The 15,896-nt window shown below is 57.1% G+C and overlaps 1 protein-coding gene and 1 long non-coding RNA gene across 4 annotated transcripts; one reads left to right on the top strand and one right to left on the bottom strand.

Annotated features, from left to right (window-relative positions):
* Positions 1–13,800, top strand: DLL1 (delta like canonical Notch ligand 1). Of its 3 annotated transcripts, none has more exons than XM_059940783.1 (12): positions 1–116; positions 5,609–6,025; positions 6,211–6,507; positions 7,242–7,302; positions 7,534–7,791; positions 9,576–9,636; positions 10,155–10,285; positions 10,407–10,576; positions 10,692–10,908; positions 12,039–12,825; positions 13,023–13,140; positions 13,237–13,800. In XM_059940783.1, the coding sequence occupies exons 2-12, from the start codon at positions 5,972–5,974 to the stop codon at positions 13,240–13,242; spliced, it is 2,160 nt and encodes a 719-aa protein (XP_059796766.1). In that variant the 5' UTR covers positions 1–116; positions 5,609–5,971; the 3' UTR covers positions 13,243–13,800. The 3 variants fall into 3 exon arrangements, with proteins under 3 accessions (XP_059796766.1, XP_059796764.1, XP_059796765.1); XM_059940781.1 differs by lacking the exon at positions 1–116 and adding an exon at positions 4,472–4,995; XM_059940782.1 differs by lacking the exon at positions 1–116 and adding an exon at positions 4,472–4,987.
* On the bottom strand, positions 7,581–8,878 carry LOC132375766 (uncharacterized). Its single transcript, XR_009506096.1, has 3 exons — positions 8,690–8,878; positions 8,147–8,222; positions 7,581–7,729 (listed from the first exon to the last, which is right to left on the bottom strand). It is a non-coding gene; the product is annotated as an uncharacterized LOC132375766 (long non-coding RNA).
* Positions 13,801–15,896: the final 2,096 nt, after the last annotated feature.

The following is a 15,896-nucleotide window of genomic DNA, read 5'->3' on the forward strand; positions in this document are numbered from 1 at the left end:
CGACCTCCGGATGGGGCGCGTCCCGGAGCGAGGCCTCGGGAGGGCCCGGGTGGCTCTCGCCGCCCTTTCTTTCCCATCCTCATTGTCTGACACGGTCACGGGCCGGCGACTCCCAGGTGGGGCCGCGCCTCGGTGCAGGTGACAGGGTGGGCCCCCCCCCCCCACGCCGCACGCCCGGCGGCCGGGGGTGACCCGCTGACCTGGCCCTCCCAACGCGGCGCTCATGCCCCTGCGGCGAGTGCCCGGCCCGCCGCCGCCACCCACTCCAGGCAGCCCTCCGGAGCGCCCACTGGCGCCGCACCCCCTCCAGGCAGCCCTCCAGAGCGCCCGGCCCGGCGCGTTCAGTCGGGGGCTGCTCGGGCGGGCGAGCGGAGCAGCTGCGCGGTCATCCGATCGGGACAAAGGCGCCCGGAGCCGCGCCAGGTAAACAGCGCTTTGTCATGGAGATGAGCGCGGACCGGCGGGCAGATGATCCCGGGGTCGGAGGAGCGGACTCCGCGCCGCCAGCTGAGCCACGCGACCGCCTTTCTCATGCAAACCAGCGCATGCCTCCGCAACCCCGGCCCGCGCTGCGCCCCAGGGCGCGGGGTCCCCGCTCCGGACCACGTGGCCGGGCCGTCCTTCCTCCCTAGCCGCGGGTGTCTGCGCTTGGCGGGTGGAAGGGAGGGCGGAGGGGAGGCGTCAGGCCCACTGGGTCTTCCCGGGCTCTGTCCTCCGGTCCCGGCGCCCTCCGCCCCGCGCCAACCTGCCGACCACCAGGAGTGGTCCTGGGTGTCTGCAGGCCGCCCCTCCTCCGAGGGAAATGTCCCAGGGAGGGCAGGGGAGGCCGAGCTGTGGGGCCTTCCTTGGTGTGCCGCGTAGCGTTTATCCTTAGCGAGAGGGAAGCCTCGGAGCCTGAATATAAAAGCTAGATCTGCCCCTCTTTCCCGCCGTGGACAAACGGATGGCTTGGGTTAGGATGTATCTTCAATAGAGTGATCCGGAAGGAACTTGATCAGGTGCAAACACACCGTGTATACATTCGGGCCAGCGCGTCTTGTAAATGTTCACGTGTCTCCGGGGTTCGGTCCTTAAGAAGAAGTAAGGAACTATCCGTCATAGCTACCCGGCGCGGGTGCGGTTTTACCCACAGATACGTGTAGGAGCTTCCTATGTGCAAAGCAAGCAGGCCAGTCCTGCTCTTTTACCCACTGAAGGATTCCAGACCTGTGACTGATGGAGAATGGGCAGAAGGGTGTGCTGGTGGGAGATGTGATACTAATACCAATTCATAAACTTGCTTTAGGTTCCCTTCATCATCTTCTTTTTCAAGTAAGCTGGCATGTTTGATCAACACCAGATTTGCTGCCTGGAAGTTTTTCATTTTCTTGTTCTGAACAAGGACCCTAATTCTTCTTAGGAATAAGAGAACCTCTCTGTTGGGTATACAGTATTCAGTTGGTCTAAGAAAACACAAACCCCACTCAAGTCTCCAGACTTGTTTACACAGAAAACTGAACCTGGGGCTGGCTTGGAGTCTGGAGCCTATTCTGGGCATTGTTTATTGCAATCTGCCCAGGCCCTCCTCCCCCGGCCACAACCTCCGCCACACACATACCTCAGGGATAGAACCTTTCTTTGGGCAAAGGGGGAAGGAAACAGGATTGGGCTGACCACAGTATGAGTCACACTCACTGCTGAGGATGGGCATATTTAATCTGATAAAATGATGGTCATGAGCTTTTATTCCCAAGTGGCCTAATAAAATGATGGGTAAAATGATCAGGGTCGCCAACAAACAGAGAACTCAGCTGTAGTTGATGCGGCTGTGGTTCTGATTATACAGCTAGGCCTACCCTGGTTGTTGGGGTCATTCAGGCTATAAGCTCTGAATGCCTGGCAAAAATAAAACACCAACACCAGGCGGTAAATCCCTCTCTCCACTCCTGTGTCTGATATATTGGGTGCCTTCGAAGCCCTAATGAGTCTCACTTTGTACAGTAAATTTGCTGAGACATCAAAAAGTATTTAAAAGAAAGTTTCCTGCTTTTTCCTAATGAGCAAGGTGAGGATTTATGGTGTGTGTGGGAGGAGGGAATCGCTGCTAAAGCCAACACGGGGGCAAGTCTATTTAACATAGTCGAGCTTAAGCTCCCTCCTGCATTAGGGGGTTCAGAGCGATTAGCTGCAGGAGTATACAGACATGCAGTTAGGGAGTGAAAAAACGCCATTTGGTTTGGAGCAGATGGCTGGCTAGGGGGCTGATGGCGTCGAAAGGCGTGTCGTCCCCCTTCAGCCTGAATCCCTAAGGGCTCCCCTTGTCTTCCCAATCAATGAAAATTAAAGTGCAAAGAAAGGATGAATAGTTGGACCTCGAGTCTCTCCTTTGTTCGTCTCAGCTACTGGTGTGCAGGAGTTAAACTACAACAGACTCCTATAGAAACACTGAAGTTAAACAGTCTCCCGTTAGCTCAGCTTTGAAAGGGAGAGGGGGAGAGGGCCCAACGCGGGGTGGGGGGAAAGAGAGAGAGAGAGAAGGAGAAGAAGATGGAGAGAGAAGAGGAGGAAGAAAGTAAGGAAAGAAGAGCCGGAGGAGGAGGAAGGGCAAGAAAAGGGCTTTCTGCTTGATTTCCCCAATACAGAATTGCGTGGCATAAATTAAGTTGGAAAAGAATGAACGCTTTGGGCAGGATTCTGATGGATTTTACGATGCCTTTCAGTTCCGCTTTGCCGCTGTAATCGAGAAATCTGTGCCATGTCAATTTAACAAATACTTGATACTGAGGCGGGTTTGTTAAAGATTTGGGGCAAGTCGTCCCCCCCCCCCACAAGGTTTAAGCCCTTGGGCGTGGAACTTTTTATTTCCAGTTTTCTAAACAGGCATTCAGATGAGTCTCTTTCCCACTTCCATTTTCTAATTAAAAGGTTCCCGATATTTCATTTCTTACTGAAATCTACTCTCAGTCTGGAAGCACAGAGGATTTAGAGTTCACATTCCTTTCTTCTTTTGCCCTCTCCTGCTCCTGGAACCCTCTTACCTCTCTCCCCACCACTGTCTCTCTCTCTCTCTCTCTCTCTCACACACACACACACACACACACACACACAGACACACACACCAGCTTCCATGCAGTAGGGAGCAGAGTTCTCAGAAATTAGCTTTCAGAGGAAACATGGATGTAGTGAAAAAAGGATGCTGACACTAGGTGGCAAGATTAAATTAGGATTCGCACTGGCCCAGCCCTGTGGTGATGCAGCGAGTCCTCGAAAAGTCCCCAGAGGGCGGCCACGCTGGGACTGCCACCGTCATGGGGGCACAGGAGGTTTTGAAGTCTCCATTTGTTCTGAACCAAACCGTAGGGGGTTCTGGTGGGGTCCAAGCCTGCCTTTCTCACCTCAGCCTTAAACATTACATGCACATTACTTTTGATTAATTCTTTGCTTCTCTGGCATCAGTGGAAAACCTAAAATCTGTCCTGAAGGTATTTGGGAGCCTGTTGCCTAACAGCTGGAGGGATGGCCATGAATGACTTCAACTGATTACTTGGTATTTGAGAATTTTCCCTCTTCCCGTGCATTATATGGTACACTGTGATCTCAACATCTGCCTCAATGAAAGTCACACTTTGCCAGGACAGTGCACGTTCCCACTAACAAGGCAGCTGTAGCACACCTAGAGCAAGGCCTTTGTGGCCAGGCGCCCTGGGGCTGTGCCGCCATCAAAGTGACATGTACTCCAACGCTGACACCGCTCGTCCTGGATGAAGCTGCCCTCGGTGTTGGGGAGAGGCGGGAATGAAGGAGGAGCACATAGGGGTGGGAGAGAGACCTCGAAGTGCGCCCAGCACGAAGCTGGATGCCGGAGTAGGAGTCCATGCCCCACCTTAACTCTGCATTGCGCCCGCAAGCATAAGAGCAATTTAGATAGCTCATTGTGTGATAACGTGTGTTCTCGGCCCTCCCAATAAACTCATTTCCCTTAAAAAAAAAAAGAAAACAAAAGTTCTAGTGTCTGATGGACGTGTAAACCCTAATAAGGTGATGGTTGTGCGAAGGTTGCGGGTTGAGGCGGCCAGGCTAGAGGGTCTTTAGAACATGTGCCGGACATTGTTGCAGAGGCCGCGGCGCGCGCGGAGGGGAGCTCTTTCTCTCCGCATTGTGCGGGGAGCAGGTGCGGTCTGCATTACCATACAGCTGAGCGCACAAAGAGCCACTGATTCAGCCTCGCACAATAACAGACTGCCTTAATGACAGCCACGCGAACGACACACACCAAACTCACTTTTTACCAAGCAGAGGGAGGCCGAGGGGGGAAGACACAGGAGAAAGGGGCCGGAGACCCAGGAAAGGTGTCGGAGGCCGAGAATAGCGCCCGGAAGGGTGCGTGTGTGTTTTTGGGGCGGGGGGGGGGGCGGTGGTTTAAGGCGTCAGGATCCCGGGCGCTAGCCGGACCCCGCCCCCCAGCGGCCGCCGACCAGCGCGGGGACACCCCGAGCTCGCGGCAACAGGGTCCCCGGGGGCGCCGCGCTCGCCCCTGTGTTCCCAGACGCAGAGTCGCCGTCCTTGCCCGGAGACGTCTGGGTGTCAGACCTTCCCAAACTTCCCGAAACTGCCGCTGCCCTCTCGCCACTCTCTGCCCGCCGCTCGAGCCTGCCCCCTCCCTCTCGTGCCCGGTCCCCCGCCCCGGAGACTCCTCCTTAGGAAGAGGCTGCCCGGGAGAAGGGGCGGCCCACCGGGAACTGGGCCTCCGACTTCGCCCCCGCCGCCAGGCCCCGGCCGCGGCGCGCAACAGGGACGAAGGCGGGCGCCGCGGCGACCGGAGAGTTCCCGAGGCCGGACGCGGCCTCACCCGCCGGGTGGCTCTCGGCAGGGCAGGGGCGCAGCGCCACCCCCGCGGGTCCCGGGGCCTCTGCGAGCCTGTGGCCGGGAGGGCAGCGCCGGGGAGCCCGGGCGGCGGCACCAGCCTCGGGCGCAGAGGGGATTCTTGCGGTGGACGTTTTGCAGGAATGTAAATGAGTGCGTTTCGTGCGGTGGGGGGCTGGGGGCGGGGGCAGGGGAGGGCCGGGGGCGGGGAGGGTGGGGGCGGGGAGGAGGGTTGCACATTTTACAGCTCACTGACCATTTGGCGATCCATTGAGAGGAGGGTTTGGAAAAGTGGCTCCTTTGTGACAGCTCTCGCCAGATTGGGGGGCTGCTCATTTGCATCTCATTAGCCATGCGGGCGGCCGGCGGGATATAAGGCGGCGGCGCGGGGCGAACCGGAGCCCCTGCGCGCCCGCGGAGCCCCGGCCGGCGCCGCACCGGACGCACAGCCTGGCGCGCAGCCTCCGCCGGGACCCGGTCCGGGACCCCGGGTGTTGACCTGGATGGCACTGGCTGGGTCCCTGGGAAAAACTCGGGTCCAGGGCGCTCCCCGGACCGCGGCCGCCGAGTGAGCCGGCCGGGCCGCACCCGCGGGCGCTCCGCCGGCGCCGGATTACCGCCTCGCGCGTGGGATTTCCAGACCCCGGCTCGCTAATCGGACTCGCGGGGAGCCCTGCAGCTCGTTGGGAATTGGGCTGAATAGCTGGACGCTTTCTCTCCTTTTTTTCTTTCTTTCTTCCCTTTTTTTTTTTTTTTTCCTGCGAAGAATCTTGAGACAAAACCAGGAAGCAGACGACCCCTACCTACTCGTGGATTGGAAGAAAGAGGGGAAAACCGAAAGTTGCCGCGCCAGAAGCAATCTCTCCGGGGAGCCCTTTTTTTTTTTTTTTTTCCCTCGCGCATCCCCGGAGCCGCAGTCGCCTCCGCAGGGAGGATCTAAGGAACCTCGGCCTCCGAAAGAGCCGGAGACCGACCCTTGAGGAAAGAAGTCCGGATAATCCCAGCCCGAGGCAAAGCGGCGGCGCTTTCCTGCCCGCGCTCCTGGAGACACGTTCCTCCCCGAGCACTCCCTGGCGATTTCAGAAGAGAAGGGGGACGCGAGGAGAGCGAGCGCGGCCGGCGGTGCACCATGGGCCGGCGGTGCGCCCTGGCCCTCGCCGTGCTCTCGGCCCTGCTGTGCCAGGTAAGTTGCCAGGCGGGGTCCTAAGGGCCGCGCCGTCAGGTAGGCTGTCAGCGGGGCTCTCCGGCTCCCTGTGGCGCCAGGTGGGGGGACCCGGGGCGCGGGCCGCGCGGGGGCAGGGCCCGGGGCAGGACGCGGCCGGGCCGGCTCCCCGCGCCCGGAGCCCCACGCCCTAGCCTCGCCCGCAGGTCTGGAGCTCCGGGGTGTTCGAGCTGAAGCTGCAGGAGTTCGTCAACAAGAAGGGGCTGCTGGGGAACCGCAACTGCTGCCGCGGGGGCGCGGGGCCGCCGCCGTGCGCCTGCAGGACTTTCTTCCGCGTGTGCCTCAAGCACTACCAGGCCAGCGTGTCCCCCGAGCCTCCCTGCACCTACGGCAGCGCCGTCACGCCGGTGCTGGGCGTCGACTCCTTCAGCCTCCCGGACGGCACGGGCGCGGACCCCGCCTTCAGCAACCCCATCCGCTTCCCCTTTGGCTTCACCTGGCCGGTGAGCGCCGCACCTGCGGGCGCGGGGCGGGCGGGGCGGGCGGCAGGTGGGCAGGGAGGCGGCCGCCAACCCTGCTCCGGGGCGCGGCGGGGGCGCGCGGCTGGGCCTGGGCAGGTGGGCGCCGCGGTCCGCGGGGGCCTGGGGCATTGACTCCACGCCCGGGTGATCTGCATGCGGCGGCGGCGGCGGCGGCGTGGGGGGTGGGGGAGTGTGGGAGGTGACAGCCGAGGTAGAGTGAGGCAGAGAGGCTGAGGACCCAGAACATTTCCGTATCCGGTCTCTGCCCCTAGCCCCCAAGTTGAACGGGCCCTTTCTTTCACTTGGGAAAGTTCTAGTTCCCCAGCTCGTGGACCGGCTAGTTGTTCAGTCGCCCTCGCAGCCTGACAGCCCCCAGCCCCCTCTGCTTGGCTCCTTCACCAGAAGACTCCAGACAAGCCCCTCCAACCCCGCCTGCTCCGCGCAATCGTTTTTCCTTTTTTCTTTTCTTTCTTTCTTTTTTTTTTTTTTTTTTTACCGCGATATCCTGTATTAACAGGATGAAAAAACACGTCAGGAAACCACTCTTTAAAATGTTCTTCCATTTCCTTAAGGAAAGTGAAATCAGACAAGAGATGTACAGAGACCCTCCCCACGACACACTGCACACAGATCTGCGACGACTTGGTTGTCCCGAAAGCTCTGATTCTTTTTTAAACATTTCTGGTTTATCTTCTGTCTCTTCCCTCTTCCTCCAGGGAACCTTCTCTCTGATCATTGAAGCTCTCCACACTGATTCTCCTGATGACCTCGCAACAGGTAAAAACAAACCAAAAAACTCCCAAACTGTGCAAACTGTGTCTCCAGTTATTATGTGTTTGAGTTCACATCTCCCCAGAAACAAACGTCTGCGTCTTTCATTCTGCAAGTTGCTCTGGAAGGTTGAGGAGAAGGGTCTTCAGCCTCCTCGCCCAGCATCCTTTCCACCTCCCTCACTCCCCAAGCCTCTGGGTTCCCAGTCAGAGCCAACAGACCGTCCTCTTCCTGCAGAGAACCCGGAAAGACTCATCAGCCGCCTGGCCACGCAGAGGCACCTGACGGTGGGCGAGGAGTGGTCCCAGGACCTGCACAGCAGCGGCCGCACAGACCTCAAGTATTCCTACCGGTTTGTGTGTGACGAACACTACTTTGGGGAGGGCTGCTCCGTCTTCTGCCGGCCCCGCGACGACGCCTTCGGCCACTTCACCTGCGGGGAGAGAGGGGAGAAAGTCTGCAACCCTGGCTGGAAAGGCCAGTACTGCACTGAGCGTGAGTCCCTCCGGGAGGCCGCTACTCCCTCGGTCTACCCCTCCCCGGGCCTGCGCTCCCCGGCGGTGGGGACATAGTCTCTGAGCTGCTGGCATCTTGGGACCTTAGCCCCGGAGAGATGTTCTGGTGGGGAAACCGGGGCCGGGGAGCCAGAGAGATTTGCTGAGACCTCACAGTTAGCCAGTGGCAGGTGGGGGTCAACTTAGACGTTTTAACTTCCGCTATGGGAAGCTGCCTTTCTTAATCAGGGAGGATTTTGGACACAGGGCCAGGGGTCAGGAAGTAAGCCTGAGGGAAGGGAGGGAGGAAGGAAGGGAGGAACAGAGAGGAGGCTGTGTGCAGGGCCTGCTTTTACCAAAGGAGTTCTCTTCGCCCAGACAGCTTCTCATTGAAAAGTGCTTCATTTTCTCTCCGGAGTTGGTGTGCTCAGCCTGTTTAAAAACATTCCACTGTTCGTGACATTTTCACTCGCAGGGTCTATGGACGTGGGTGGGTGTGTTTTGAGGCCTGGGCCTGTCAACCCTGCTTGGGGAGGGCTCTGCTTGTCCTGCTTGCGGGATGCTCACATAGCACCCTGCCTGGGAGGGGGACATGCCTTTACAAGAGTGACTTAGGCCCTGCCTGCCCGTAGTTCTGTATTCTGCAGGCAGGCAGGGCAGCTGCACAGGTGCAGGGGGAGTAGGAGGGTTGTGCGGACCAGCTGGCTCCTGGGCCTGGTTCAGCTGGACCCCAGTCGCCTCACTGCCACCTCGCACTCTAGGTGTCAGGTGGGGTGGGTCCTAGAGCTCCCCAGAAACCCCAGGGAACTTTCCTTCTGCCGCTGAGCCTGGGAACCTTCTCTGGCAGGACAGAACCTCTCGCTGGGAGGTGCAGTTTCTCAGTTTTGATTTGCACCTACCTACAGCGTCATGGTCGCTCGGCCCACTCAGCTTTCCACAGCTCCTTTGAGCTTGTCTTGGCCTGAGCTGGCTCTGTTGTCTTTAAAACTTGTGGGGCGGCTTGTTAATGAGTTTCATAACCAGGAGAAGGAAGCCAGCTCGAAACCTCAGCCTCCAGCCTCCCCACCCCCTCCGGGACCTCTGGCCGGCCTGCCGCCTCCCTCCTGGCTACCCTCCCTCTCCTTCACCGTGGGGTTGCCATAAACTTAAACTTTTTTTCTTCTTATTCAAACACTGGAGTCTCTCCCCGCCCCCAGCTCGCGCGTGCCATCGATTAGATCTCTCCAGGGATAGGCGGCTGGGACGCACGCCTGTGCCCATTGGTGGAAAGGGTGCACGTGTGTGTGTGTGTGTGTGTGTGTGTGTGTGTGGTGCACACGCTGGGGTGTGTGTGAGGGGTGGGGGCGCGGGGGGCGAGGGGGAGGCCGGTATTGTTGCACTGGGGCAGCTGCGGGGAGAGAACAGACAATAGAGCAGCTGTCTGGCCCTGGTACTCTGCATACCAGCTGTCCACCCTTATCTACACACACACTTTCTGGGTATTAAGAGGTGGAGCTTTGTGCATAGAATTGGGAAGTGGGGGAGGAGGAGGGGGAAGGACTTCTGACCCTCTCTTAGAAGAAAAGGGGCCGGGTGGGGGTGGGCTTCCGCGCTCTTTTGTCCTGGAGCCGCTGTGTTAAGAAGAATGCTCCTCCTGGGCTGAGTGAAGTCCGCGGTGGTTACCGGGCAGGACGGTCGATGCCCGGGGCTCGGCGAGGCTCTGTGGCGGAGCTGGGCGCGGTCTGTAGCCCTGTTGTGCTGGGGGCCACTCTGGTGGGCTTGACCCTGTGCCTTTTCTCCTTGCAGCCATCTGCTTGCCGGGGTGCGATGAGCAGCATGGGTTTTGTGACAAGCCCGGGGAATGCAAGTAAGTTTGCAAAAGTTGCTCTTTTCTTTTTCTTGCTGTCCTTTTACACCTAGTGTATTAGTAAAGCATCTCTAGATGCTCTTTTGAAAACCTCAGGTAAGATTAGCTGGTTGGAGGGGGCTGTTTTTCTGTGTTTCTACTAAATAAATACATGGACGGGCATAGGGTCAAGGGTTGTCATCCATCTAAGCTCCTCGATGGTTGTGGAACTTACAGATGGAGATTTAAAAAGAATTGGCACAGAAGAGGAGAGAGTTTAGTTGGTTCTCAAACTTCGCAACACGTTAGAATTACCTAGAGATGCTGCCCTGGTTGGCCCTTGTACCCAGAGTCAGACGCTCTTGACGTGGGACGAAGGCATCCATGTGGTTTAAAGCTCCTGAGGACGGTCCAGTGTCCTGCCTCATTTGAGAACCAGCGGTGTTGATGCTGTTGGAAGCCAGTCTCTCATGAGTGGGAAAGGTGTTGCTAGGAACCCGGTAGCGTCAGCGTCCACTGACTCTGTCCTCTCCTCTAAGGTGCAGAGTGGGCTGGCAGGGCCGGTACTGTGACCAGTGCATTCGGTACCCCGGCTGTCTCCACGGCACCTGCCAGCAGCCCTGGCAATGCAACTGCCAGGAAGGCTGGGGGGGCCTTTTCTGCAACCAGGGTAAGCCTCCCATCCCCCACCAGGCAGCCTGTCTTCCCTGGCTCTGTCACGGGGAAGTGCAGTCTCCCGAATTTAACCCTGGGCCTCCCTTCTCCTCCTCTTCCTGTCTCCACCCTCACAGACCTGAACTACTGCACACACCATAAGCCCTGCAAGAATGGGGCCACCTGCACCAACACGGGCCAGGGAAGCTACACTTGCTCTTGCCGGCCTGGGTACACGGGGGCCAACTGCGAGACGGAGGTGGACGAGTGCAGTGCCAGCCCCTGCAGGAATGGAGGGAGCTGCACGGTGAGTCTGGCCACCGTGGGCTCTCCTGCCGAACCGGGAACCCTGGTTTGAGACAGACCGTGTGGGTCCCTCGCAACGACGTAGGAAAGCTTTCTTCATCTTCTCCATTACTCAGGACCTCGAGAACAGCTACTCCTGCACCTGCCCGCCTGGCTTCTACGGCAGGATCTGCGAGCTGAGTGCCATGGTGTGTGCCGACGGCCCCTGCTTCAACGGGGGACGGTGCTCGGACAACCCCAAGGGAGGGTACACCTGCCGCTGCCCTGGGGGCTTCTCTGGCTTTAACTGTGAGAAGAAAATGGATTCCTGCAGTTCCTCACCCTGTTCCAATGGTAAGGGGGCCGCCTGACCCATCCGAGACTTTGTCCAGAGGTCCACACTGGTGAGAACGCGTCAGAAGCGCATGAGTTTAGTTTCAGGCTGAGTTCATCGCTTTGTGAGTTGCCTTGAGTTTCAGAAGCCCTTTTGTCTGAACAGTGAGAAACTGTTCATAGCAATCTTATCCTCGAGTCTGGAAGCACCCAGGGAGCGAGGAAGGCAGGCAGGAGCGTTCCTTCTCCGCAGGGCCTGGCTCAGGTGGAGGTGCAATGACTTGCTCGCGGTCCTGCGGCACCTCGGGTGCCCGAGACTCCGAACGTCAGCGGGTCAGCCCCAGCGCCAGCCCAGCCACTGCGCTTTTGGAGGGAAGCCCAGCTCTGCTCTGTCACCAAGCAGAGCCGTCTGCTGCCGAGGATGTACGGTCTCCACGAGTGGGTGGGATGCCCTAAGCAAACTCACAGAGGGGGGAAGCTGGGCCCCAGACAGGCTGGACCATTCTGGAAGCTTCTGGAGCTTCTGCGTTGGGTGTGATAATCGATGGAGAGGAATCAGCTTGCTTTGCTCTCCATATTCTGTACAGAAGGTGTGGCAGTCTTGGGGTCAAGCTCTTTCTCCTGTTTGTTTCCAGCCACTGAACCAATAGAGTGGTGGATGCTTCATGTTTAGAGGGGAAGAATAGGGAGGTTTAGCAGGCTTGGCTCTGGAAGGACAAAGACCAAACCCCAGCCTCCTCCCTCCCTTCCTTTTTTCTTTTCTCTTTCTTTCTGTTTCAAGTCTTACTTGTCACTAACTGTGTAACTGTGGGCAAGCACGTCATCCTCTTTAAGCCTTGGTTTCCTCATCTGTAAACTGGGTCCTTTGTTGGCTTGCTGTGAAGGTGAATGCAGCACTGCAGGCAAAGCGTTTTGCACGGTGCATGTCAGGAGGTATTAGCCTGTATTTTTTATGTAATTTATGGAGCTCGACCAGAAGTCCCACCCCGGCCCTCGCTGTGGGCTCGTGTTTGATGTATGTTGTCTTAAGCGGTGGCCTCTGTCCGGTCTGCCCCTGTGTCTCTGCTCTGGTGTGTGACGCAGCGGCCGGGGCAGCACGTGCTTCAGGGCATTTTCTGGGTGACAAGCCGCTGCCCTTGTCCGTGTCCCAGGTGCACAGTGCGTAGACCTTGGCGATGCTTACGTCTGCCGCTGCCAGGCCGGCTTCTCTGGGAGGCATTGTGATGACAACCTGGACGACTGTGCCTCTTCCCCGTGTGCCAACGGCGGCACCTGCCGGGACGGCGCGAATGAGTATTCCTGCACCTGCCCCCCCGGGTACACGGGCAGGAACTGCAGCGCCCCCGTCAGCAGGTGTGAGCACGCGCCCTGCCACAACGGGGCCACCTGCCACGAGCGGGCCCTCCGCTACCTGTGCGAGTGCGCCCGAGGCTACGGGGGCCCCAACTGCCAGTTCCTGCTGCCCCCGGGCCCCGTGGTGGTGGACCTCACCGAGCAGTACGCGGAGGGCCAAGCCGGCCCGTTCCCCTGGGTGGCCGTCGGCGCGGGCGTGGTCCTCGTCCTCACGCTGCTCCTGGGCTGCGCCGCCGCCGTGGTCTGCGTTCGGCTGAGGCTGCAGAAGCGCCGGCCGCCCGCCGACCCCTGCCCGGTGGAGGCGGAGACCATGAATAACCTGGCCAACCGCCAGCGGGAGAAGGACATCTCTGTCAGCGTCATCGGGGCCACGCAGATCAAGAACACCAACAAGAAGGTGGACCTCCACACGGAGCCCGGCACCGAGAAGAACAGCCTCAAGGCTTGCGACCCCGCCGTGGGCTGTAAGCTGCTGCAGGGCCTCAAGGGTGCCGCTGCCACCGGGGAGCCCCCCAGCAAGCGTGATGCCAAGTGCCAGCCCCAGGGCTCTGCGGGGGAGGAGAAGAGCGCCCCGACCCTCCGGGGGTGCGTGCTGTGGGCCAGAGGGGACGGGCGGGGAGGCCAGCTGGGGAGGGGGCCCGACCCTCGGGGGGTGCCTCGGGCCAGGCTGGGCAGGGCAGGGGGACCAGCTGGCTGCGTTCCTCCGGGCTCTGGCCGTTGTCCTGTTCAGAAACGTTTCCTTGTGTTGTGTTGACTGTGGTTCCCTTTCATCTCCCTTCTAGTGGAGAAGCAGCTGAAAGAAAAAGGCCGGACTCTGTGTACTCCACTTCGAAAGACACAAAGTACCAGTCGGTGTACGTCATATCCGAGGAGAAGGACGAGTGTGTCATCGCAACTGAGGTCAGTGCGCGGCCGCCCGACCCACCCCGGCCTGGCCGGGTCGGGCCTGGGCCTCTGACCGGCGCTAACCTCCCCGCTGCCTCGTGGCCCCTCTAGGTGTAAAGCGGAGGTGAGGTGGCGAATCCCCGTTTCTCTTGGAATGCGTGACCCTCCAAGGATATGTCCCCGACGATGCTGCTGAGAGGAGCGGAGCTGCTCGTGACCTGCTGCTGGGAAGCCGGGCCCGCGTCCCGCGAGGGCCGGCCGGCCGGCGCTCCGGGCGCCTGCCGCACTGCCTTTTAGGACGTTTCCATTGCACTATGGACAGTTGCTTTTAAAAGATATATATTTAAATGAATGGACTTGATCACTACGTAAGAAGCACGCACTGCTTGAAGTGTATATTTTGGATTCTTATGAGCCAGTCTTTTCTTGAATTAGAATCACAAACACTGCCTTTATTGTCCTTTTTGATACTAAAATGTGTTTTTTCTAGGTGGAAAAAAATGTGCGTTATTTTTTGGATTTGTAAAAATATTTTTCATGATATCTGTAAAGCTTGAGTATTTTGTGATGTTCATTTTTATAATTTAAATTTTTGGTAAATATGTACAAAGGCACTTCGGGTCTATGTGACTATATTTTTTTGTATATAAATGTATTTATGGAATATTGTGCAAATGTTATTTGAGTTTTTTTTTTTACTGTTTTGTTAATGAAGAAATTCCTTTTTAAAATATTTTTCCAAAATAAATATTATGAACGACATCCAGAGGTGTACTTACTCACCCCTCGTCAGAGCAGACTTTCACTCACACTCGTCCGAGGCCGTGAGGACAGAAACGGCCTCTGCTTTTCTGGTTCTCAGGTCTTTGCATAGTTCCGTTGGATTGATGAAAAGCAACTTTCCTCGCTCCTCTGCCCACCTCAAAGAACCCTCCAAGGGTCGCCATCAGGACAAGGAAGGGGCAGGTGTAGTGTTGCTGGTCGCTTGGTTCCCTGCGCATCCCCTGGGATGCATCCAGGGAAACCTGAGGGCACAGACACCCGCGCCTCACGTCTGGTCACTGCTGAGAAGCCTCGGAGCTGGTCACCTTCCGTCTGAGCCTTATTTTTATCAGGACTGGAACAAAGCCTCATTTTGGATTAAATACCCACGAAGCACTTTAATGTTGCCATGACAAAGGCTTTCGGTCCTAGAATAATACTTACTCATTCATTGGTTTGTGGGTTTATTTCTAGCTAATTCAAAAGAGTTAGTTGCCTCCTAATTCAACCACAGTTGCCATGGGACAGACAACAGCAATGATAAAAACACTCTTCTTGAGTGGTTACTACCGGCCAGGCCGCCAGGCCGAGCCTCCACGTGAATTATCTCATTAATCCTCCGAGATAGTAGCTTTGTTACTCCCATTTTATACCTGAGGAGACTGAGGCTTGGGGAGGTGAAGGTACTTGCTTGGGGTTGGTAAGTGGCAAAGTCAGCATTCAAATCTGGGCAGTCTGGCTCCAGACCCTGGTTTGATCATTATCTGTCAGAAACTCAGCTTCTTATTGAGAACAAGACAGGGATTTAACAGACCCCATCACTGGTGCCATTCAGTGGTTCCAAAGGATCCGTGCAGATGGTCAGCTCTCGAAGACAAGTTACTGTTGGGGAAAAGTGGTTTATTCCTGGGGTCAGAGGGGAACAGGCAGAGGGCTTAACTAATTAGAGGGAAGAGGTTGCCTTTGTCCCAGTGACTGTGATGAATTTATTCCGTTGGTCGTTATTGTACAGTCAGAAATTCTGGACTCTTCTTGCGGAGGAAACACAAAGCAAGTTGTGTGTTAACCGGTCCTCATGCCCATCCTCGTGTGTGTAAAGGATGGAGATGCATGTGCAGTGGACTGGAGACCGAGAAAACAACATCAGGGGCCAGACGGCCCCCAGGAGCCACCCGGCTGGGGCTCCTGCATCTGAAACACAACCCCACCCATTCCCCACCCCTCTGGCTTGTTATTTTGGAATAACTGCTCACGGGCAGAAACTCCAGTGGAGAGATTGCATCCACGGAAAGAAGTCAGTGTCAGGGCCAAGTGCGGCTGAGGGAGATTCAGGCTTCTAACCCTCCTCCACACTCAAACTGTCCCCTGCTGACTTTAAGGGTTAGCAGCATATTCTAGAATAACTGAGGGCGTCACCAAGGTTTCTTTCAAGAGTCTACAGGATCTGGTGACAGAGTGGGGTGAACTCAATCCAGTTTACGCTTGTTAACCTGGAGTCATTCATAGCTCCCTCTCACTTTCAGCAGTGACCTGACTTGGATAATAAATTAAATGGCTTATCTATTTTCAAGAATATGGAATATTCTGGGATTCTTGCGAAGCCCATTCCATGAAAGAACTTCAATGCACTTAAAGATAATCTCACTTTCATCTTTCCCAGCCTTCTAGTAAAATCAGAGAATAAATTCATCTTTCATGTAGGTAAGCAAGTAACACGGCAAACTGAGACTTAAAGGTGCAGCTTTGGAATTTGCCAGCCAATTGGCAGTTGGTGCACGTGGTTCCCTGGGTCCCTCCTGAGACTTACGTTTTAATTGGACATTTAACCAGATGGTCCCTCAGCTTTCAGGGTTTATGTCATTTGCAGGGGGAAATTCAGGTACATTGACCAAAGACATCCACATAAACACATGGGTATTTACAGAAATATGCACAATTCACCGCCCAAGCGACGCCCAGCATGATTAGCCTTGCTAGGGACCAGGCAGGAAGGAGCATCGGTGCCAAGA

The sequence above is a fragment of the Balaenoptera ricei genome, chromosome 12, assembly GCF_028023285.1.
Source record: "Balaenoptera ricei isolate mBalRic1 chromosome 12, mBalRic1.hap2, whole genome shotgun sequence".
NCBI classification, from domain to species: Eukaryota; Metazoa; Chordata; class Mammalia; order Artiodactyla; family Balaenopteridae; genus Balaenoptera; species Balaenoptera ricei.